The sequence below is a fragment of the Babylonia areolata genome, chromosome 15 (assembly GCF_041734735.1).
Source record: "Babylonia areolata isolate BAREFJ2019XMU chromosome 15, ASM4173473v1, whole genome shotgun sequence".
Taxonomy (NCBI): domain Eukaryota; kingdom Metazoa; phylum Mollusca; class Gastropoda; order Neogastropoda; family Buccinidae; genus Babylonia; species Babylonia areolata.
Window position 1 is genome coordinate 16,486,029 of NC_134890.1, and position 19,539 is coordinate 16,505,567.

Sequence of the window (19,539 nt, forward strand, 5' to 3'; positions counted from 1 at the left end):
TCCATCCAATACATCAGTTCTTGGATCACACACAGAGTCTTGGTGGTGGTGGTTTTTTTGTGTGTTTTTTTGTACGTCCCCAACCAAGTACTTTTCCAGCCAGTGTCATGGAATGTGTGCTGCTAGCTGCTTCTTCGAGCTTAGTGGTTACTGAGTGGTGTGGTGTCCGTGCCAATCTCCTTCCTCAAGCTGGGGGTTCTCGCCGGGGTTCCAATCCCGGATGTAGCAGGCTGTTCGTACCTACCTCTGTTGTTTGTTGTCGTTCTGTTTTTAACCCAAGGGTAAAAACTCTGGCTAGTCTACTTAGACTTGCCAGAAATGACCCCCGGGGGGGCAGATTTCATTTAGTCAGAACTGACATCCCCTTGCCCCTCCTGGTTAGATTTTACCCCCCCCCCCCCCGCCCCCCCCACCCCACCACAATGACATAACAATAACAATAATAATGAATATTTGGACGCCCTATCTTCGGAGAGCCCAGAGTGTTTACAAATACAATTCCACACACATACATTGATGCAGCTGCATTTCATAACATTCATTTGCCTATGCACATCACAGAATAAACAGGTTACACACACACACACACACACACACACACACACACACACACACACACACACACACAGACACACACACACACCAGGCATTCATGCTGATACAGCCCCTTTCCTCTCACCACCCACCAACAATCGCAGACAGACACACAGGGCCGAAAAAAAAAATCAAACTACTCGTAAACTACTGTGGAAAAGATGAGTTTTGAGAGCTGATTTAAACGAGGACAAAGACTGAGCGTGTCGGACAGAATAAGAAGAGTTTGTTCCAGATGACAGGTCCAATGAAAGAGAAGTCACGTTCCCATGATACTAAGCGCCCCTTAGCGCCGGGGATTGTGTGATAGTCAGTCGTGTCCGACTATGACCATCAGAACAGCAGAGGAGGCAACTGCTGTTCCGACTATTTGGGTTAGAATTTGATTATAGTGGAGAGTGTCTTGCCCAAGTACATCCCCACTCTCTCGGCCAAGAGGGTTTTAGGACTGTCGGCGTTGGGATGGTTCCCAAAGGCCAACTAGCCCCCAAGGCTGCAGCACTAAGAGCCAGTGCAATTTTGCCTCCTAGTTTGAGAGTCATAGTCCTTCACAAAAGACTAAACTGTAAATGGTTTCCCATTGACTGGAGAAACCATTGATAATACAGCTCTCACTTTGCTGTTGGCCCAAATGTAAACTTCTGTCAATCTCTGATATAAGCCGAGTGTTGGGCCTAAGGGTTTACGCATGCACATAGACACATAGAGACACGATGTCTCTGACAGTGAAGCTGATCAACCAGAAGAGCTGTGTTCACCGCCCGGCATGGATTATTTGTCTGGTGCTGAGGGCACCCACCTTCTCGTGGATCACAAAGTCCTTTACTCTGTGTGTGTGTGTGTGTGTGTGTGTGTGTGTGTGTGTGTGCGTGTGTGTGTGTATGTGTGTGTGTGTGTGTGTGCGTGTGTGTGTGTGTGTATGTGTGTGTGTGTGTGTGTGTGTGTGTGTGTGTGTGTGTGTGTGTGTTTGTTTGTTGCAACTTCCAGACTGGCAATGGCACTGAACCTGAAAGCAAAACAAAGATCTGTTTTGGTGAACAAGAACAACTACAAGAATACAATCAACAACAAAAACAACAACAACAATAACAACAATAATAATAATAATAATAATAATAATAATAATAATAATAATAATAATAATAAAACCTCATCATCATTAATATTAGCAGCAGCAGCAACAGCAGCAGTGACAGCATCGCCACTGACATTAGCTGTTGTTTTTGCATGTTGTGTTTTATTCAAATCATCTTCATCGCCATCATCATCATCATCTTCATTGGATTTTTTTTTGTTTTTTTTTTTGTTCTTTTACATGTGTGTTTTATCAAATCATGATCATGATGATGATGATCATCGTCGTCGTCGTCATCATCTTTGTCATCGTCGTCATTATCATCATCATCATCCATCACAACATTGTTTTTTGTTTTTTGTTTGTTTCTTTGCATGTGTGTTCAATCAAATCATCATCATCATCATCGGTTATCGTTTCTATCTATAAAACGTGTTTTTAATCACATCATCATCATCATCATCATCACGATCATCATAATCATCATCATCATCATCGGTTATCGTTTCTATCTATAAAACGTGTTTTTAATCACATCATCATCATCATCATCATCATCATCATCACCATTATCATCATTATCATCGGTTATCGTTTCTATCTATAAAACGTGTTTTTAATCACATCATCATCATCATCATCATCATCACCATTATCATCATCATCATCGGTTATCGTTTCTATCTATAAAACGTGTTTTTAATCACATCATCATCATCATCATCATCATCATCATCACCATTATCATCATCATCATCGGTTATCGTTTCTATCTATAAAACGTGTTTTTAATCACATCATCATCATCATCATCATCATCATCATCATCATCATCATCATCATCATTACCATCGTCATCATCATTCATCAACAACACTGGTTTTCGTTTCTTTGCATGTGTGTCAAATTTGTTCTTGTTCCGTAAAAAAACAACCCAAAAACAACCCACAAGACAGAGAGATGCGTCATCCTCTGGAGCAATCATTTCGGCTATCAGATCGGTTACATTATCAAATGTTGCTTTCTCAGTATCAAGTTTGGATGTGATTTATTTGTGTAACGTGTGCATATATATATACGTTCCGTTGTTCTTTACATTCGCGGCTACAAGCGAACTGGAACAAAACCTGTACCTGTGTTGTTCTTTCTCCCACGGTTACCGGTAAAGTATACCGGTAAGCTTGTCTGTTCGACGTGTCCAGACGGCAACGAAAAGGTTGTGTGTGTGTGTGTGTGTGTGTGTGTGTGTGTGTGTGTGTGTGTGTATGGGGTGGGGTTGGGGTGAGGGTATGTGTGCGTGTGTGCGCGGGCACGCGCGAGTGTGCGTGTAGGTGTGTTTGTGCGCGTGCGGCGTGTTTGTTTATGTGTTTGTGTGTGTGAGAGAGAGAAAGCGAGAGAGTGTGTGTACGTGTGTACGTGTACATGTGTGTGTGTGTGTGTGTGTGTGTGTGTGAGAGAGAGAGAGAGAGAGAGAGAGAGAGAGAGAGAGAGAGAGTGTGTGTGTGTGTGTGTATGTATACACAGAATAACGCTGCCAGACTCATTTGTAGAGCTTCTAAATTTGACCATGTTTCTCCTCTCCTTCAGTCTCTCCACTGATCGAATAGACTATAAGCTATCCACTCTGACCTTTTCTGCATCAACGGATCTGGCCCCAAGTATCTTTCTGAACTCATCCATACCTATACCCCGTCTCGCCAGCTCCGTTCTTCCTCTGATACTCGACTTCTCAGGATACCTCACGTCAGAAGTAAGACCTATGGACACAGATCGTTTTCTTTTCAATCGCCAAAGACGTGGAACAAGCTCCCTGATAACCTCCGTCATTCTGATTCCCTCGCATCTTTTAAATCTTGTCTCAAAACTCACCTTTTCCCTCAGCAATAAGTTCAATTGGGGCAGGTCCACTTCCTTTAGGTGTGCTTGACTAGGTGTGTATACATATGTATGTGTACATAACTACATGCATGTACATGAATGTGTATTGTGTGTGCGTGCGTTTATGTAAGTTTGTGTCTGCCTATGTGTGCGTATGTGTTAGGGTAGCTGTTAGATACACATGTATGTTAAAATGTATGTATGCAGTGTGTGTGTGTGTGTGTGTGTGTGTGTGTGTGTGTGTGTGTGTGTGTGTGTGTGTGTGTGTGTGTGTGTGTGTGGTGTCACATTTTGGTGTGTGTATGTAACATAGATATAATGTTTATGTTAACAAAAGCGTTTTTGTAAAGCACCTAGAGCAGATTTCTGGATAGTGTGCTATATAAGTATCCATTATTATTATTATTATTATTATGTATATATGTCTGTGTGTGTGTGTGTGTGTGTGTGTGTGTGTGTGTGTCTCCCTCTCCCCCCTCTTCCCCCCCTCTCTTCCTTTCTCTTCCTTTCTGTGTGTGTGTGTGTGTGTGTGTGTGTGTGTGTGTGTGTGTGTGGGTGGGTGTGTGTGTGTGTGTGTGTGTGTGCGTGAGAGTGCATGAGAGAGACAGAGACTGAGACAGAGACAGATAACAGGTTACCAGGGTTGTTTTTTGTTGTTTTTTGTTTGTTTGTTTGTTGTTGTTTTTTACACGTGTTTTTGTTTTCCCGGCGATCCCCCACGGAAAACAGCCGCTGTATATCAGGGCGTTCAGAGAGAGAGAGAGAGAGAGAGAGAGAGAGAGAGAGCGAGAGAGAAGAGAGAGAGAGAGAGGGAGGAAACAAATTACGCAGAACACTACCCAAGGCAGAGGGAATATTACTTGAAGAGATCCCAAGTGCCCGCCTCTTATTTATTTGCGTGTGCGCGTGCTGCGAAGAGGGCGAGGGAAAGATTAAAAAGCGAACGTATCGCACGAGCACACTGATTTCCAGCCTGTCTCAGGGAGACAACCTATCCACCATTCCCTGCCCCTCTCACTCCACCCACACACCCCTCACACCACCCCACCCCACTCCGCACCCTCGTCTCCCACAGCGCTGCCTTTTCCTTTCGATTAATGCTCGTGTGTGTGTGTGTGTGTGTGTGTGTGTGTGTGTGTGTGTGTGTGTGTGTAAGGAGGGGTGAGTGTAGGAAGTGTGTGATATGTGTGAGTGGGAGGGTCTGTGTGTGTACGTTGTGTGTGTGTGTGTGTGTGTGTGTGTGTGTGCGTGCGTTCGTTGGGCTGTGTGTGTGTGTGTGTTTGTGCACGCCTGCGTATGCTTGCATCCGTCACACACACACACACACACACACACACACACACACACACACACTTGCAGGCGTGCACACAGACACACACACACACACACACACACACACACACACACTGAGCGGCTTGTGTGGTGGTGTCTTGTCTGTGGTGCAGGCAAAGCCACTGATGCAGTATAGGTGTTGTTGTGTTGCTGTCAGTGAACAGCTGGGGACCACTGACGAAAGGTGAGGTACTGTGAGTGTGGTCGTCAAGGTATTCATCCGTCATTGTCTGACATCAGCTAACAGTTGCTCCCAACAGCAAAAGTGAGAGCTGTATGCTCAATGGTTTCTCCGCTGCGACTGGAATTCATTTGCAGCATAGTCTTTTGTGAAGGACTGAGATCACGGGGGAAAGCTGAGGTTCTGTTGATGTGGTTGTTAAAGGTATTCTTCAGTCACTATCTGACCGCAGCTAACAGCTGAGGATAGTCAGTGATAATGATGTAGACAGTGAGTGATAGTGATATTGTAGACAGTGATAGCTGCATGATCAGTGGTTTCTCTGCTGCGACTGGAATTCATTTACAGCATAGTCTTTTGTGAAGGACTGGGACCACGGGGACAGCTGAGGTTCTGTTAGTGTGGTCTTCAAGGGTATTCTTCAGTTATTGTCTGACATTAAAAATACAGTTTGTTTTCGACAGCAGTGTGATCGTTCTGCGATCAATGGTTTCTCTGCTTTGACTGGAATTCATTTACAGCATAGTCTTTTGTGAAGGACTGAGATCACGGGGGAAATCTGAGGTTCTGTTGATGTGGTCGTTAAAGGTATTCTTCAGTCACTGTCTGACCGCAGCTTATAGTTGAGGACAGTCAGTGATAATGATGTGGACAGTCAGTGATAATGATGTGGACAGTCAGTGATAGTGATGTGGTCAGTCAGTGGTAGTGATGTGTTCAGTCAGTGGTAGTGATGATGTGGACAGTCAGTGATAGTGATGATGTGGACAGTCAGTGATAATGATGTGGACAGTCAATGATAATGATGTGGACAGTCAGTGGTAGTGATGTGGTCAGTCAGTGGTAGTGATGATGTGGACAGTCAGTGATAGTGATGATGTGGACAGTCAGTGATAGTGATGATGTGGACAGTCAGTGATAATGATGTGGACAGTCAGTGATAGTGATGTGGTCAGTCAGTGGTAGTGATGATGTGGACAGTCAGTGATAGTGATGATGTGGACAGTCAGTGGTAGTGATGATGTGAACAGTGATGATGTGGACAGTCAATGATAATGATGTGGACAGTCAATGATAATGATGTGGACAGTCAGTGGTAGTGATGATGTGGACAGTGATGATGTGGACAGTCAATGATAATGATGTGGACAGTCAGTGATAGTGATTATGTGGTCGGTCAGGGGTAGTGATGATGTGGACAGTCAGTGATAGTGATGATGTGGACAATCAGTGGTAGTGATGATGTGGACAGTGATGATGTGGACAGTCAGTATGTGGATAGTCAGTGATAGTGATGATGTGGACAGTCAGTGGTAGTGATGATGTGGACAGTCAGGTGTAGTGATGATGTGGACAGTCAGTGGTAGTGATGATGTGGAACAGTCAGTGGTAGTGATGATGTGGACAGTCAGTGGTAGTGATGATGTGGACAGTGATGTGGATAGTCAGTGATAGTGATGATGTGGACAGTCAGTGGTAGTGATGATGTGGACAGTCAGTGGTAGTGATGATGTGGACAGTGATGTGGATAGTCAGTGGTAGTGATGATGTGGACAGTCAGTGGTAGTGATGATGTGGACAGTCAGTATGTGGATAGTCAGTGATAGTGATGATGTGGACAGTCAGTGGTAGTGATGATGTGGACAGTGATGTGGATAGTCAGTGGTAGTGATGATGTGGACAGTCAGTGATAGTGATGATGTGGACAGTCAGTGGTAGTGATGATGTGGACAGTGTTGTGGATAGTCAGTGGTAGTGATGATGTGGACAGTCAGTGGTAGTGATGATGTGGACAGTGATGTGGACAGTCAGTGATAGTGATGATGTGGACAGTCAGTGATAGTGATGATGTGGACAGTCAGTGGTAGTGATGATGTGGACAGTCAGTTGTAGTGGTGATGTGGACAGTCTGTGGTAGTGATGATGTGGACAGTCAGTTGTAGTGGTGATGTGGACAGTCTGTGGTAGTGACGATGTGGACAGTCAGTGATAGTGATGATGTGGACAGTCAGTTGTAGTGGTGATGTGGACAGTCAGTGGTAGTGATGATGTGGTCAGTCAGTGATAGTGATGATGTGGACAGTCAGTATGTGGACAGTCAGTGATAGTGATGATGCGAACAGTCAGTGGCAGTGGTGTTGTGGACAGTCAGTGGTACTTATGATGTGGACAGTCAGTGATAGTGATGATGTGGACAGTCAGTGGTAATGATGATGCGGAGAGAAAATGATAGTGATGCGTTTTTAGAAGGAGTGTTAATTGGTGCCCTAGTTCCACAGGCATCGAATTCTTCTTCTTCTTCTTCTGCGTTCGTGGGCTTCAACTCCCACGTTTCACTCGTATATACGCGAGTGGGCTTTTTACGTGTTTGACCGTTTTTACCCCGCCATGTAGGCAGCCATACTCCGCTTTCGGGGGTGCGCATGCTGGGTATGTTCTTGTTTCCATAACCCACCGAACGCTGACATGGATTACAGGATCTTTAACGTGCGTATTTGATCTTATGCTTGCGTATACACACGAAGATGGTTCAGGCACTGGCAGGTCTGCACATATGTTGACCTGGGAGATCGTAAAAATCTCAACCCTTTACCCACCAGGCGTCGTCACCGTGATTCGAACCCGGGACCCTCAGGTCGAAAGTCCAACGCTTTAACCATTCGGCTATGGCGCCCGTCGCATCGAATTCAAGACAGTGGGATCATCAAAAAAAACTAATACTGCAATAGCCGGAATGATCTAAGTTCATTTTGGGTTCTTTTAATTAATACCCCCACCCCCCACCCTCCCACCTCTGAGGACCGGAGTGAACGCGAAGGCTTTTATGATGTGAGGTGTGCTTCAGACAGTAAGGCGGAAGAGCCCCTCAAAATGGCGGATGGCAAGGGCTGCTACTTTTGCACTGACTGCGGAACTTAGCCGGTATTACCAGTGAAGCTTTTTTAGAAGTAGGGGAATCTGACGTGTCTGTGAAGTGTCATCCAATGTCGTTTTCCGCCAAAAAAATGACGTTAATCTAAGATACACAACCTTCGTCCATAGTTCTCATAACCCCACAACCAGCGAGTGAAGACAAAACCGCTTGACGTCATCATTACATATCTTGCCCGGCGGCTGCAGTGTGCATTCCATCTGCCATTCTCTTCGTCACCGGTGAGATTCCTGTATCCACAATGCACCTTTGCTAATTCGTAAAGGCTCTGGTTCATGACGGAGTCTCCCGTCGGACCGACGGATGAGTAGGCAGGCAGGCTTATCTGTCGGTGTGTGTTCTCATTATGGGAGAAGAGGCCGATTCTGGATGCGCAGCACTTCCCACAGGTGTTGCAAGGGTAAACGTCTCCAGAAGTTGAGCCCTGCATCCTTCGCTTACGCTTCTCCTTAATGGCCAGCGTTCTCTTGTTTTCAAACGCTCATAACACGACACAAAACCCGTTCACCCCCCCGAACCCCCCCCCCCCCCCCCCCCCCTCCACACATAGAGAGACAGTTCTGCCTATTTCCAGCTCTCTGTTTCCAGTGGATGAAGCATTGTCCTTTGTGAGACAATGTTGAAACCGCCAAAGTCACGCTGAGGCGGCGCGGGTCGAGGCCAGGCCAGGACCACAACTCATCACCATGACCAACTACGACGATGCCAACGCCAGAGTGACGCAAACGTTCGTCACGGCGACCAGGACTGACTGACTGAACTGACGTTGATCCCAGTGACGTCAGAAGTCATGACGCGCGCACGACGAGTGGGGCTTGTTCTGCTGTTGTTCCTGTGTGGAACAGGCGGTGAGTCTGTCTGTCTGTCTGTCTGTCTGTCTCTCTCTTGCTTTGGAAATAATGGAAAATGGACGTCATGGTATTACTTTTGACCTGGTTGAATTGTTTATGTTACTATTTGCTGATGAAATCATTTTATTATCTACAACCGTAGTTTGTTTACGGAGACAATTGAACAGCTTGTATATGACGACAACAAGACTAGAACTAAAGGTCAATATCACAAAAAGTAATTTTATTGTTTTTCGTAAAGGAGGTTATTTGGCAAGTAATGAGATATGGGTCTATGGTGACGACAGTGTCACAGTGGTAAATGCTAACAAATATCTTGGGATTTATTTTTCGACCACACTCAGTTTTAGTTTAGCATGTCGAGATTTAATTACTAGAGCGAAGAAAGCAGTTCTCATAATTTTTCATGTGATTTATAAGCTGGACTGTAGATCTTTTAATCTGTTTACCAAATTGTTTGATGATCAGGTTCAACCTATAGCGCAATATGGTGCTGAAATTTGAGCATTTGAGAAGGGTTTAAAATTGAAAAAAATACTTGTGTTTGCCATGGAACGGTTTTTAAATATAGACAGTCGGGCTCCTAATGATTTAGTATATGGTGAGTTAGGGAGATTTCCAATGTATACAAACTCCTACATTACATGTGTCAAGTATTGGTTAAAACAAATGCGGATGGAAGAAAATAGGTTGCCATTTAAAGCTTACAAGATATATACCTTGGATTGTAATGGTAAAAATACGTGGGTTACAAATGTTCGTAAGTTTCTAAATTCTCATGGATGTATGGGACAATCAAGGTGTCCAAGTTATTCCAGGATTTTTAAAATCTTTCAAAGACTTATTGATTGCAGGTGGCAGGACTGGCATGATCATATATTTACTTGTGACAGATTTGCACAGTATAGACTTTTTAAGACCACATATTTGATAGAGCCACATCTTGCAATTAGAATGAACAGATATGTTAAATATGCATTAACTAAATTCAGATTTGGTGTTTCTGATGTTACGTGTCATCGACAGAGATACATGTTTCAAGGTGATTGTGAATGTCTCTTATGTAATACAAACAGAGAAGACGACATCCATTTTTTGTTAACGTGCCCTGCCGTACATGACCTTAGAACGAAGTCAATTGATCCCAAATACATAACAATCCTTGCAACTTTCGATTGAATTTGTTATTGTCTAGAAATTAGACTACTCTTTATGGACTGGCTACTCATAATTATTCACAAATCATTGAAGAGGCTGAATGTAATGATTTAATAGTTTTCTTTGCTGTTATCCTGTATGCTTAATGTATCCCTGTGGTATCAGTTATATTTCCAATATGTCCAACATTGTACTTGTGTCACGCCCCTTCAGTAAGGGGCTTTGGCCTTAATTAATCTGAATAAAACAGTTTCTCTCTCTCTCTCTCTCTCTCTCTCTCTCTCTCTCTCTCTCATTTCGTCTTTCCTCTATTGTACTTCAGTAAGGGGCTTTGGCCTTGATTTGAATAAAACACACACTCTCTCTCTCTTATTTCCTCTCTCTTATATCCCCCCCCCCACCTCCCTCTCTCTTTCTCTCTCTCTCTCTTCCACTCTTCAGTATTTTGATTTTGTCTATTTCTTTTCATTCCTGATTCTTACACCATAGGGATGGTTGGCAAAAAAATATTCATGTTATTTCGCTTTTCTCGATACCAATAAGAAATTTTATTTTTCCAGGGTATTGAGATGAGCATAATAACAAGAAACGCACAAGAATGAATAAAGAGAGAGAATTTATATCAGAAGAGAGAGAAAGAGAGAGAGTGGGGGACGAGAATAAAGAAGAAAAGATGAAATGAGATAGATAGAGAGACATACAGACAGACAGACAAATAGACAGAGAGAAAAAGGTGATGGGGGTCAAACGTTACATTACAAAAAATAAAGATATTTAATTATGAGGAAGGGAGAGAGGGAGATATCGAACACTATTACTGTTTCCTGTTCAGTGTTAGTCTTTTTCTTTGTTGACTCACTTGTATAAACAATATGAGTCTATGTAATAACCCGGTGTTCGGCTCTCTCTCTCTCACTCTCTCTCTCTCTCTCTCTCTCTCTCTCTGTGTCCATGGTAAACTTTAACATTGCCATTTTCTCTGGAAATACTTTGTCAGTTGATACCAAATTTGGCACGACAATAGCAAATGACCAGTTCTTTCCATTCATTCTAAACGTAATGATACTGCTTCACTAGGAATGGCACAACATGAATTTGAATATTTTCACCAAAAAAATTACTGTTACATTTTTCTTTTTTTTTTATACTCAAAACTTAACATTTTTCTGGGACATACTGAAACATTGAACAATAGCAGTTCACTAATATTTTCGTTGATGAAAATGGAACTTTCTTTGCTCATTGCGGAGGTTACATTTACACACATCTCTCAGTGTGCCTGTTGATGGGACGTTATAGGCAGAAAAATGATTATTAGAAAGGGAGATAATTTTCTTGTAACAGATCTCAATCATCTGGACATTATTTTTTAAAACACGACTCAAGGCATAAACATGCTTTTGTGTTTTATACTGAATAGGAAGATCTTACACTATTTACATTTGAGAATGATGCTAACTACAACATCGACGTGTTTACTGCATATGAATATTTTACAGATTTTTAACACATCAATTATAACAAACATAACATACTTGACAGACCCCACACGAATCAACAAAGGCGGCCATCTTGGATTGCAGTATGCTGTATTCACTCAATAATACGCGATAGTAACATATAATTGAAAGGAGGAGAAGAAGGCAGCTGAGTTTTTATTCAAAGAGAGATTTGCGCACAGGCCTAAAAAAACTTCCTGCATATATGTCCCCAAACAAGCATACCAATACACAAAATGAAGGATGTTTTGGTTGCTTCCTGCCTGTCTAAAAATAGCTGTTGCAGTATACTCCATTCAGTTGACTCGAAAGGGGCAGCAGGTTGGTATAATGACCATGCAAGTGGGCGTGCCTTGGCTGACTGACGTCACAAAGTAACCCATATAAAATGAAATGGAACAGTCCGGAAATGCAGACCATCACATACTTTTGGTTTGGAGATTCCCGTTGTTGTTTTTCACAGTTCTGAAAGAACTGGTGTGTAACAACTCCGCTATACTCTCATCAGACGGTAGAAATAGTTTGCAAGTATTGTGGGCTTCTGAGGCAAGATGTAGCTTCGGCAGTTAGTTTGTCGCAGCATCTTTCTTACTCGGGTCAGAAAAAATTCTGGATGTTTAACTTCAAACATCTCATCCAATGACTGACCTTGACGGCCCTCTTATTTAGTGATAACAGTGAGCCTTTTAACATATATTGATCCAAATAAATATTTTCTGCTTTTCGTCAAGATCGATTATCCGTAGAATTGAAAACTGCATGCTTGAGACGGAACAATCCCATCTGAAGCAGCCCACGTTCCCGGTTTTTCACTTTTTTTTTATTTTTATTTTTTAACACACATATAGATCTAGATCAAATTGTTTTTGTTTTTTATGTTTTGTGTGTGTGTGTGTGTGTGTGTGTGTGTGTGTGTGTGTGTGTGTGCCAGACTTTCCTTTCTTCTTCTTCTTCTTCTTCTTCTTCTTCTTTTCTTCTTCTTAATTCCTTTCGTGCATATCACAAGTGAGTCTTGAAGGCCCTGCATCTCTTAAAAAAAGAAAGAAAAGGTATCTGTTTATTTGTTTATTTAGTTGTGTATTTATTCATCCATTAACTTTATGGTGTATCCATTATGGACTTTTTTTTTCTCTCAAGGCTTGCCTAAGCGCGTTGGGTTACGCTGCTGGTCAGGCATCTGCTTAGCAGATGTGATATAACGTATATAGATTTGTCCGAACGCAGTGACGCCTCCTTGAGTAACTGAACTTAACTGAACTTTATGATGTTAAGTGATTCTTTTCGATATATTTCTTGTTAATGATTCTTTATTAATGCGTTTATTTTAAAGTACTCCTTACCCCATACGCCACTCTTTTTCTTTTTTTTATACCCTGGGGCTTGGGGGGAAAATAACATGGATATTTGCTTATCTTATTACCCTGGTTAATAGTATTTCGTTTTGTTTAGTTTCGTTTCATGTGTATGACACCAGATGCGTATCTCTCTCTCTCTCTCTCTCTCTGTGTGTGTGTGTGTGTGTGTGTGTGTGTGTGTGTTTGCCAGACTTTCCATTTCTTTTTCTTTCTTTTTTTTTCTTCTTCTTCTTCTTTTTTTCTTCTTCTTCTTAATTCCTTTCGTGCATATCACAAGTGAGTCTTGAAGGCCTTGCATCTCTTGTTTAAAAATGGTATCTGTTTATTTGTTTATTTAGTTGTGTATTTATTCATCCATTAACTTTATGATGTATCCATTATGGACTTTTTTTTTCTCAAGGCCTGCCTAAGCGCGTTGGATAACGCTGCTGGTCAGGCATCTGCTTAGCAGATGTGATATAGCGTATATAGATTTGTCCGAACACAGTGACGCCTCCTTGAGTAACTGAACTTAACTTTATGATGTTAAGAAATTCTTTTCGATATATTTCTTGTTAATGATTCTTTATTAATGCGTTTATTTTAAAGTACTCCTTACCCCATTTTTTCTCTCTTCTTTTTTTTTTTTTATACCCTGGGGCTTGGGGGGGAAATAACATGGATATTTGCTTATCTTATTACCCTGGTTAAATAGTATTTCGTTTTGTTTAGTTTCGTTTCATGTCTATGACACCAGATGCGTATCTGTGTGTGTGTGTGTGTGTGTGTGTGTGTGTGTGTGTGTGTGTGTTTGCCAGACTTTCCATTTCTTTTTTTTATTTTTCTTCTTCTTGTTCTTTTTCGTGCATATCACAAGTGAGTCTTGAAGGCCTTGCATCTCTTGTTTAAAAATGGTATCCAGATGCGTATCTACTGTCTGTCGTCACCACATTTATGTAGCTGGCTGATACGGATATGATGGATACTTATGTTGCGCTTGTACCTGTCCTCGGTCAGAGACCAAGCCGGCTCCAAGCGCTTTTCAAACACGGAGGAGACACTTGCACAACAAGCTGCCTACATGGGTAGAGCCGACTGACAGCTGACAGCTGCCATTGGGCGTTCGTCATGCTTTTCCTCTTGTTATTCAGACAGGTTTCAGTCACACACACACACAGAAACACAGACACACACACGCACACACGTACACACACACACACACACACACACACACATGCACATTCACAATTCACACACACACACACACATACACACACACATTTACATTCACACAGACGATTCACACACACACACACACACACACACACACACACACACACACACACACACACGTAACATCTTCCATCTAATATCACTTAAAGTGGAAGACGTTAAACTGAAGACTACTACTACTACTACTACTACTACTACTACGTAACATCTTACATGTATGACCGTTTTCTTTATGTACCCCGCCATGAAAACAGGCGGCCATACTACGTTTTCGGGGTGTGTGCGGTGTGCATGCTGGATATTTTCTTTGTTCCACAACCCACTGAACACTGACATGGATAACAGGATCTTCGACATGTGTATTCAGTTGAACTTCTGCGTGCGAATACACACGGAAGGGAGTTCAGGCACTGGCAGGTCTGCGGACAAGCTGAACTGGGAGATCGGGGGGAAAAACAAATTCCACCCAGATGCGACAGGCATCGAAAATCCAGTGCTCTAACCATTCAACCACCGCACATAATTATTATTTTGTGAATTGTTGGCTGTCAGTCTGTCTGACAGTCTGTGCAACAACCTACCTGTCAATGACTCAGTCCAGGAGATCTGTTTGCTTGCTGTCCTTACTACCTGTTTACACATGCTCGTGCAGGCGGATCCACACACAACCAGTCACACTGGCAAAATACACATCAGAAACACAGGTTGCCAAGGTATATATAGGCACGGCAGCGGGGCGGCGGTGACGTTTGCTTGGTTAGAGTGAGAGAGATACTCAGGCAGTCAGTAATATACATAATTCATATATATATATATATATATATATATATATATATATATATATATATATATATATATATATATATATATATATATATGCCCAGACTACTGTTGTTCTCATTTCTACAATATTTTTACCATTTTCGGTAGTAACCTCGGTTCTAGCTTCAAAGAGCGGCCGAGCCGAAGACACCAAGAGAGTGTGACCTTATTACACACACACACACACACACACACACACACACACACACACACACACACACAGCTGACAGATAGAGTGAGAGACACAGAGAGAGAGAGAGAGACAGAGAGAGAGAGAGAGAGAGAGAGTGACAAGCAGGCAGGCTGACAGACAGACAGAGACAGAGAGATAGACCTTTCGTCCCGCATCTCTTTCCAGTTCCCAGATGCTATCAGAGAAGGGCAACTGTGTTACAACAAGCAAGGGAACAATGTCGGTATTGCCCCCTCCGATATGGCCACCAGGCATGGCACGTTGCCTTGGGAACCAATACAAAGCGAAACTCAATGTTCATCAGAGGGACTGCGTGGAACTACACAGTGAGTCCGGTATGAAGACACGAACACGTGGAACTCGAACAGCCCTGAATATCTGTTCAGAACACACAAAGAAAAACAAAAACAAAAAACAGAAAAACAACAACAACAAACCAGAAAACAAAACAACCCCCCCCCACCCACCCACCGCCCCCAACACACACACACACACACACACCCTGCTTCCAGCAGCGCCACAACAACACGCGGGCATGTGGAGACTGAAAACATACCGCCCTCCCCCCCGAAAATACAGCACGCGCGCGGCATTCATGTGAGGATAACGATTCCCAGGGCGGTGCTGTGCTTGTTTGTGGAGAAGACACCTTGTCTCCCCCTTAACCTCTGACCTATCGAGGGCTCAAAGCTCGGTTTCTATCAGAGATTGACAAAATGTTTACAGCTGGGGCCGCAACAGCAAAGTGAGAGATGTATGTATGTACGTATGATCAGTGGTTCCTCCACTGCATTGGGAAGTCATTTACAGCTTGACCTTTCGTGAAGGTCTGTTACTCTCAAACTAGGAGGCAAGACTGCACTGGTTATTCGTGCTACAGACCTCGTGGCTAGTTGGCCTTGTGGAACGACGGGCGCATTAGCCGAGTGGTTAAAGCGTTGGACTGTCAATCTGAGAGTCCCGGGTTCGAATCACGGTGACGGCGCCTGGTGGATAAAGGGTGGAGATTTTTACGATCTCCCAGGTCAACATATGTGCAGACCTGCTAGTGCCTGAACCCCCTTCTTGTGTATATGCAAGCAGAAGATCAAATACGCACGTTAAAGATCCTGTAATCCATGTCAGCGTTCGGTGGGTTATGGAAACAAGAACATACCCAGCATGCACACCCCCGAAAACGGAGTATGGCTGCCTACATGGCGGGGTAAAAACGGTCATACACGTAAAAGCCCACTCGTGCACATACGAGTGAACGCAGAAGAAGAAGAAGGCCTTTGGGAACCATCCCAACGCTGACTGTCCTGAAGTCTTCTTGGTTGAAATGGTAGGGGTGTAACTTGGGTAAGACTCTCCACCAATTCCTGCCCAGTTGGTTAGTAAATACAAACAAATGCATGTGGTGTCAAGAGATTGGCTTCATTGAACACGCCTTTTATCACTCTCAGGAACATCTTACCACATTTTAAGGAGCAGAACAATATTAGTGAAAAAAGTAGCTCTTTTTGGATTTCCCATCTCCTTTAAAATGAAAACAAATATCAAAAACCAGATTAATCATGTCATACTATTAGCACGACTAATAATCTCCAAGTTCAAATATAAAAAAGAGTAAACACTTAGAACAACTATTTGATACTTAGAAAAACATGAGAGTGAACACCATGGATCGATTTAGAGAAAGCATTGGAAAATGCTGAAATACTGAGATTACAACCAAGGGAGATAGAGAGATGTGCATGTCCCATTGCTTTCAATGACAGCTAGAGATGCATTTGTGATAGTTGTATTCATGTTCTGTTTAACAGAAAAGGAAATAAAGCAGAATTAAGGAAACAAAGGGAAAAACGATGACGAACAAAATTAGGATATGTCACACACGCACGCACGCACGCACGCACGCACGCACGCACACACACACACACACACACATTATATATATATAATAATAATGGATACTTATATAGCACACTATCCAGAAATCTGCTCTAGGTGCTTTACAAAAACGCTTTTGTTAACATAAAACATTACATCTATGTTACATACACACACCAAAATGTGACTACACACACACGCGCGCGCGCTTGGTGGAGCAGGCAGGACTGCAGCAGATGTTCTGTTGTCTGGCTGTCTGTTCTACAGGGGCACTGCTCTGTGTCACCGATACAGAGTTTCGTGTATAGGTGGTGTTTCAGGCGATTGTGGCCTGTCCTGAGCCTGAAAATGGCTACCTGCTCTCGACGAGTCAGCAGGTAATACGGGTCTGCTCTGTTGTGGCATAGATGCTGCTGCTTCCACTGGTTCTGCAGCTTGGCCTTAATGTAATGGTCCTGGATTCAGAGTAGTAACTAACTGTGTGTAGTATGTAACTGACCAATGGCTTAGTTCGGTCAACGTAGGCATCTAGTCACGTGTAACTGTCAAAAAGTTAGAACCAAGCAATGCAACTGCACCCAGCTGAGGCCTTATCACCAGTGGATGTGATGTGAATCGTTCTCCCGAGTTTAGGAAGAGGAAAGAGGAGGGGAAGGCTTGTTAGTGTGCAAACAGACGAGGGAAGGTGGAGAGGATGGGGGATGGTGGGGGGGTGGGTGGGAGGAAGGGGAGGAGGAGAGGGGCTTGGCCATTATCATCAGGTCCTGTTTGAGAGAAGGGAGAGCAGTGGTATGGGTGCTTCGCGTGCCTCCCTGCAGTGCACACGTTCCCGACGGCTCTGCTTCATGTCACGCTAATTATCTCCCTTCCTTCCTGTCGCACACACACGGCCTTTCTCTTTTGTCAGGCCGGTCGTTAATGAGTTCACTCGTGGCTCAACTGGGAACTCTTTGAGCTGATTTGCACAGCCTCCTCCGTGTCTATAGGGAGGCCAGAAATACCCATAGCCCTAGTCACCGACGGAAGTTAAGATTTCACACAAACCAAAACTGACTTATACCGATTAAAAAAAGGCAAAATGTACATATTTCAAGTCTCTTTGGAGGTCAGATACAAACCAAAACTGAGTTATACTATAAAAGAGCGGTAATTATTTGCATATTTCGAGTCCGTTAGGAGGTCTGAAATAATCAAACTCACTGAGAGAAGTTAAGATTTAAGATTTAACACAAAACAAAACTAATTAATAGGCAACCATAAAAATCCATTCTGGCATTTTTTTCCCCACCAAGATATTGACAGTTTATTCAAACTATTGGTAATGTGAGTAGTGTGTAATTACCACAACAGTGCAAATCGTAATCTTGTTATTATTTGCAATAAAAATCTATCTAATTTTGTTAGTTCGTATTATGAAATATTTGAAAAAAAAATCACTTTATCTCTTAAAAATGATGTACAATCTTAAATGGACTTTAGCTGTGGGTGTATGTGTGAATGTGTGTCTTCATGTTTTACATTTATTTGCTTATTTATCATCATTATTGTCTTATTTATTTATTTATTTATTTTATTATTATTATTATTATTATTATTATTATTATTATTATTATTATTATTTTATTATTATTATCATTACTACTACCTTTTTATATTATAATTTTTATTTATTTATTTATTTATGTAAGCTTATCTATTATTTATTCACCTTTTTTTTTCTCAAGGCCTGACTAAGCGCGGTGGGTTACGCTGCTGGTCAGGCATCTGCTTGGCAGATGTGGTGTAGCGTATATGGATTTGTCCGAACGCAGTGACGCCTCCTTGAGCTACTGAAACTGAAACTCAGTTTCAGTTTCTCAAGGAGGTGTCACTGCGTTCGAACAAATCCATGTATTCTGCACAAAATCTGCTGGGCGGATGCCTGACTAGCAACATAACCCAACGCGGTGTTGATGGAGTCTGCCGTCGGACCGACGGATGAGTAGGAACGCAGGCTTATCTGTCGGTGTGTGTCCTCATATGGGAGAAGAGGCCGATTCTGAATGCGCAGCACTTCCCACAGGTGTTGCAAGGGAAAACGTCTCCAGAAGCTGAGCCCTGCTTCCTTCGCTCACGCTTTTCCTTAATGGCCAGCGTTCAACGCGGTAATCACGCTTATTAAAACGCACGCTTATAAGTTTGCGCTTACTTAACAGAGTGGATTTCTTGTACAGAGTCTTACCAGAGGACAACACCTATGCTGGCAAAAAGTTCTTTTTCAGTGCGTGTTGCACACTGGGCCTCAGTTACATCGTCTGATACGAATGACCAGGCGTATAGTTTGACACTCCAGTCAAACGTGGGAGAAAGGGCGAGACTGAGATTCGAACCCAGACTCTCACGGACACTGTACTGGCAGATAAGTGTATTAACCATTCTGCTACCTTCCACCTAAGAAGACGAGGGATGGTGGTGGTGAGAACTGTGTTGTAATTAAAGTAAATATATGCAAGCATTTCTTTTTAAGTGCACGGTACATTAACTTACTCAGTACGGCCAGTCCTCTCTTCTTCTCTACACAGACCCCTCGGATGTCCAGTGGGTGT

At 42.8% G+C, this 19,539-nt stretch overlaps 1 protein-coding gene across 1 annotated transcript in view; it reads left to right on the top strand.

Annotated features, from left to right (window-relative positions):
• Positions 1–8,570: 8,570 nt before the first annotated feature.
• The window catches only part of LOC143290451 (uncharacterized), a 97,442-nt gene continuing 86,473 nt past the window's right edge, over positions 8,571–19,539 (top strand). The window contains exon 1 of the mRNA XM_076599892.1: positions 8,571–8,840. Coding sequence (XP_076456007.1) covers positions 8,783–8,840 — 58 coding nt within the window. The 5' untranslated portion in view covers positions 8,571–8,782. The remainder of the gene's footprint in view (positions 8,841–19,539) is intronic.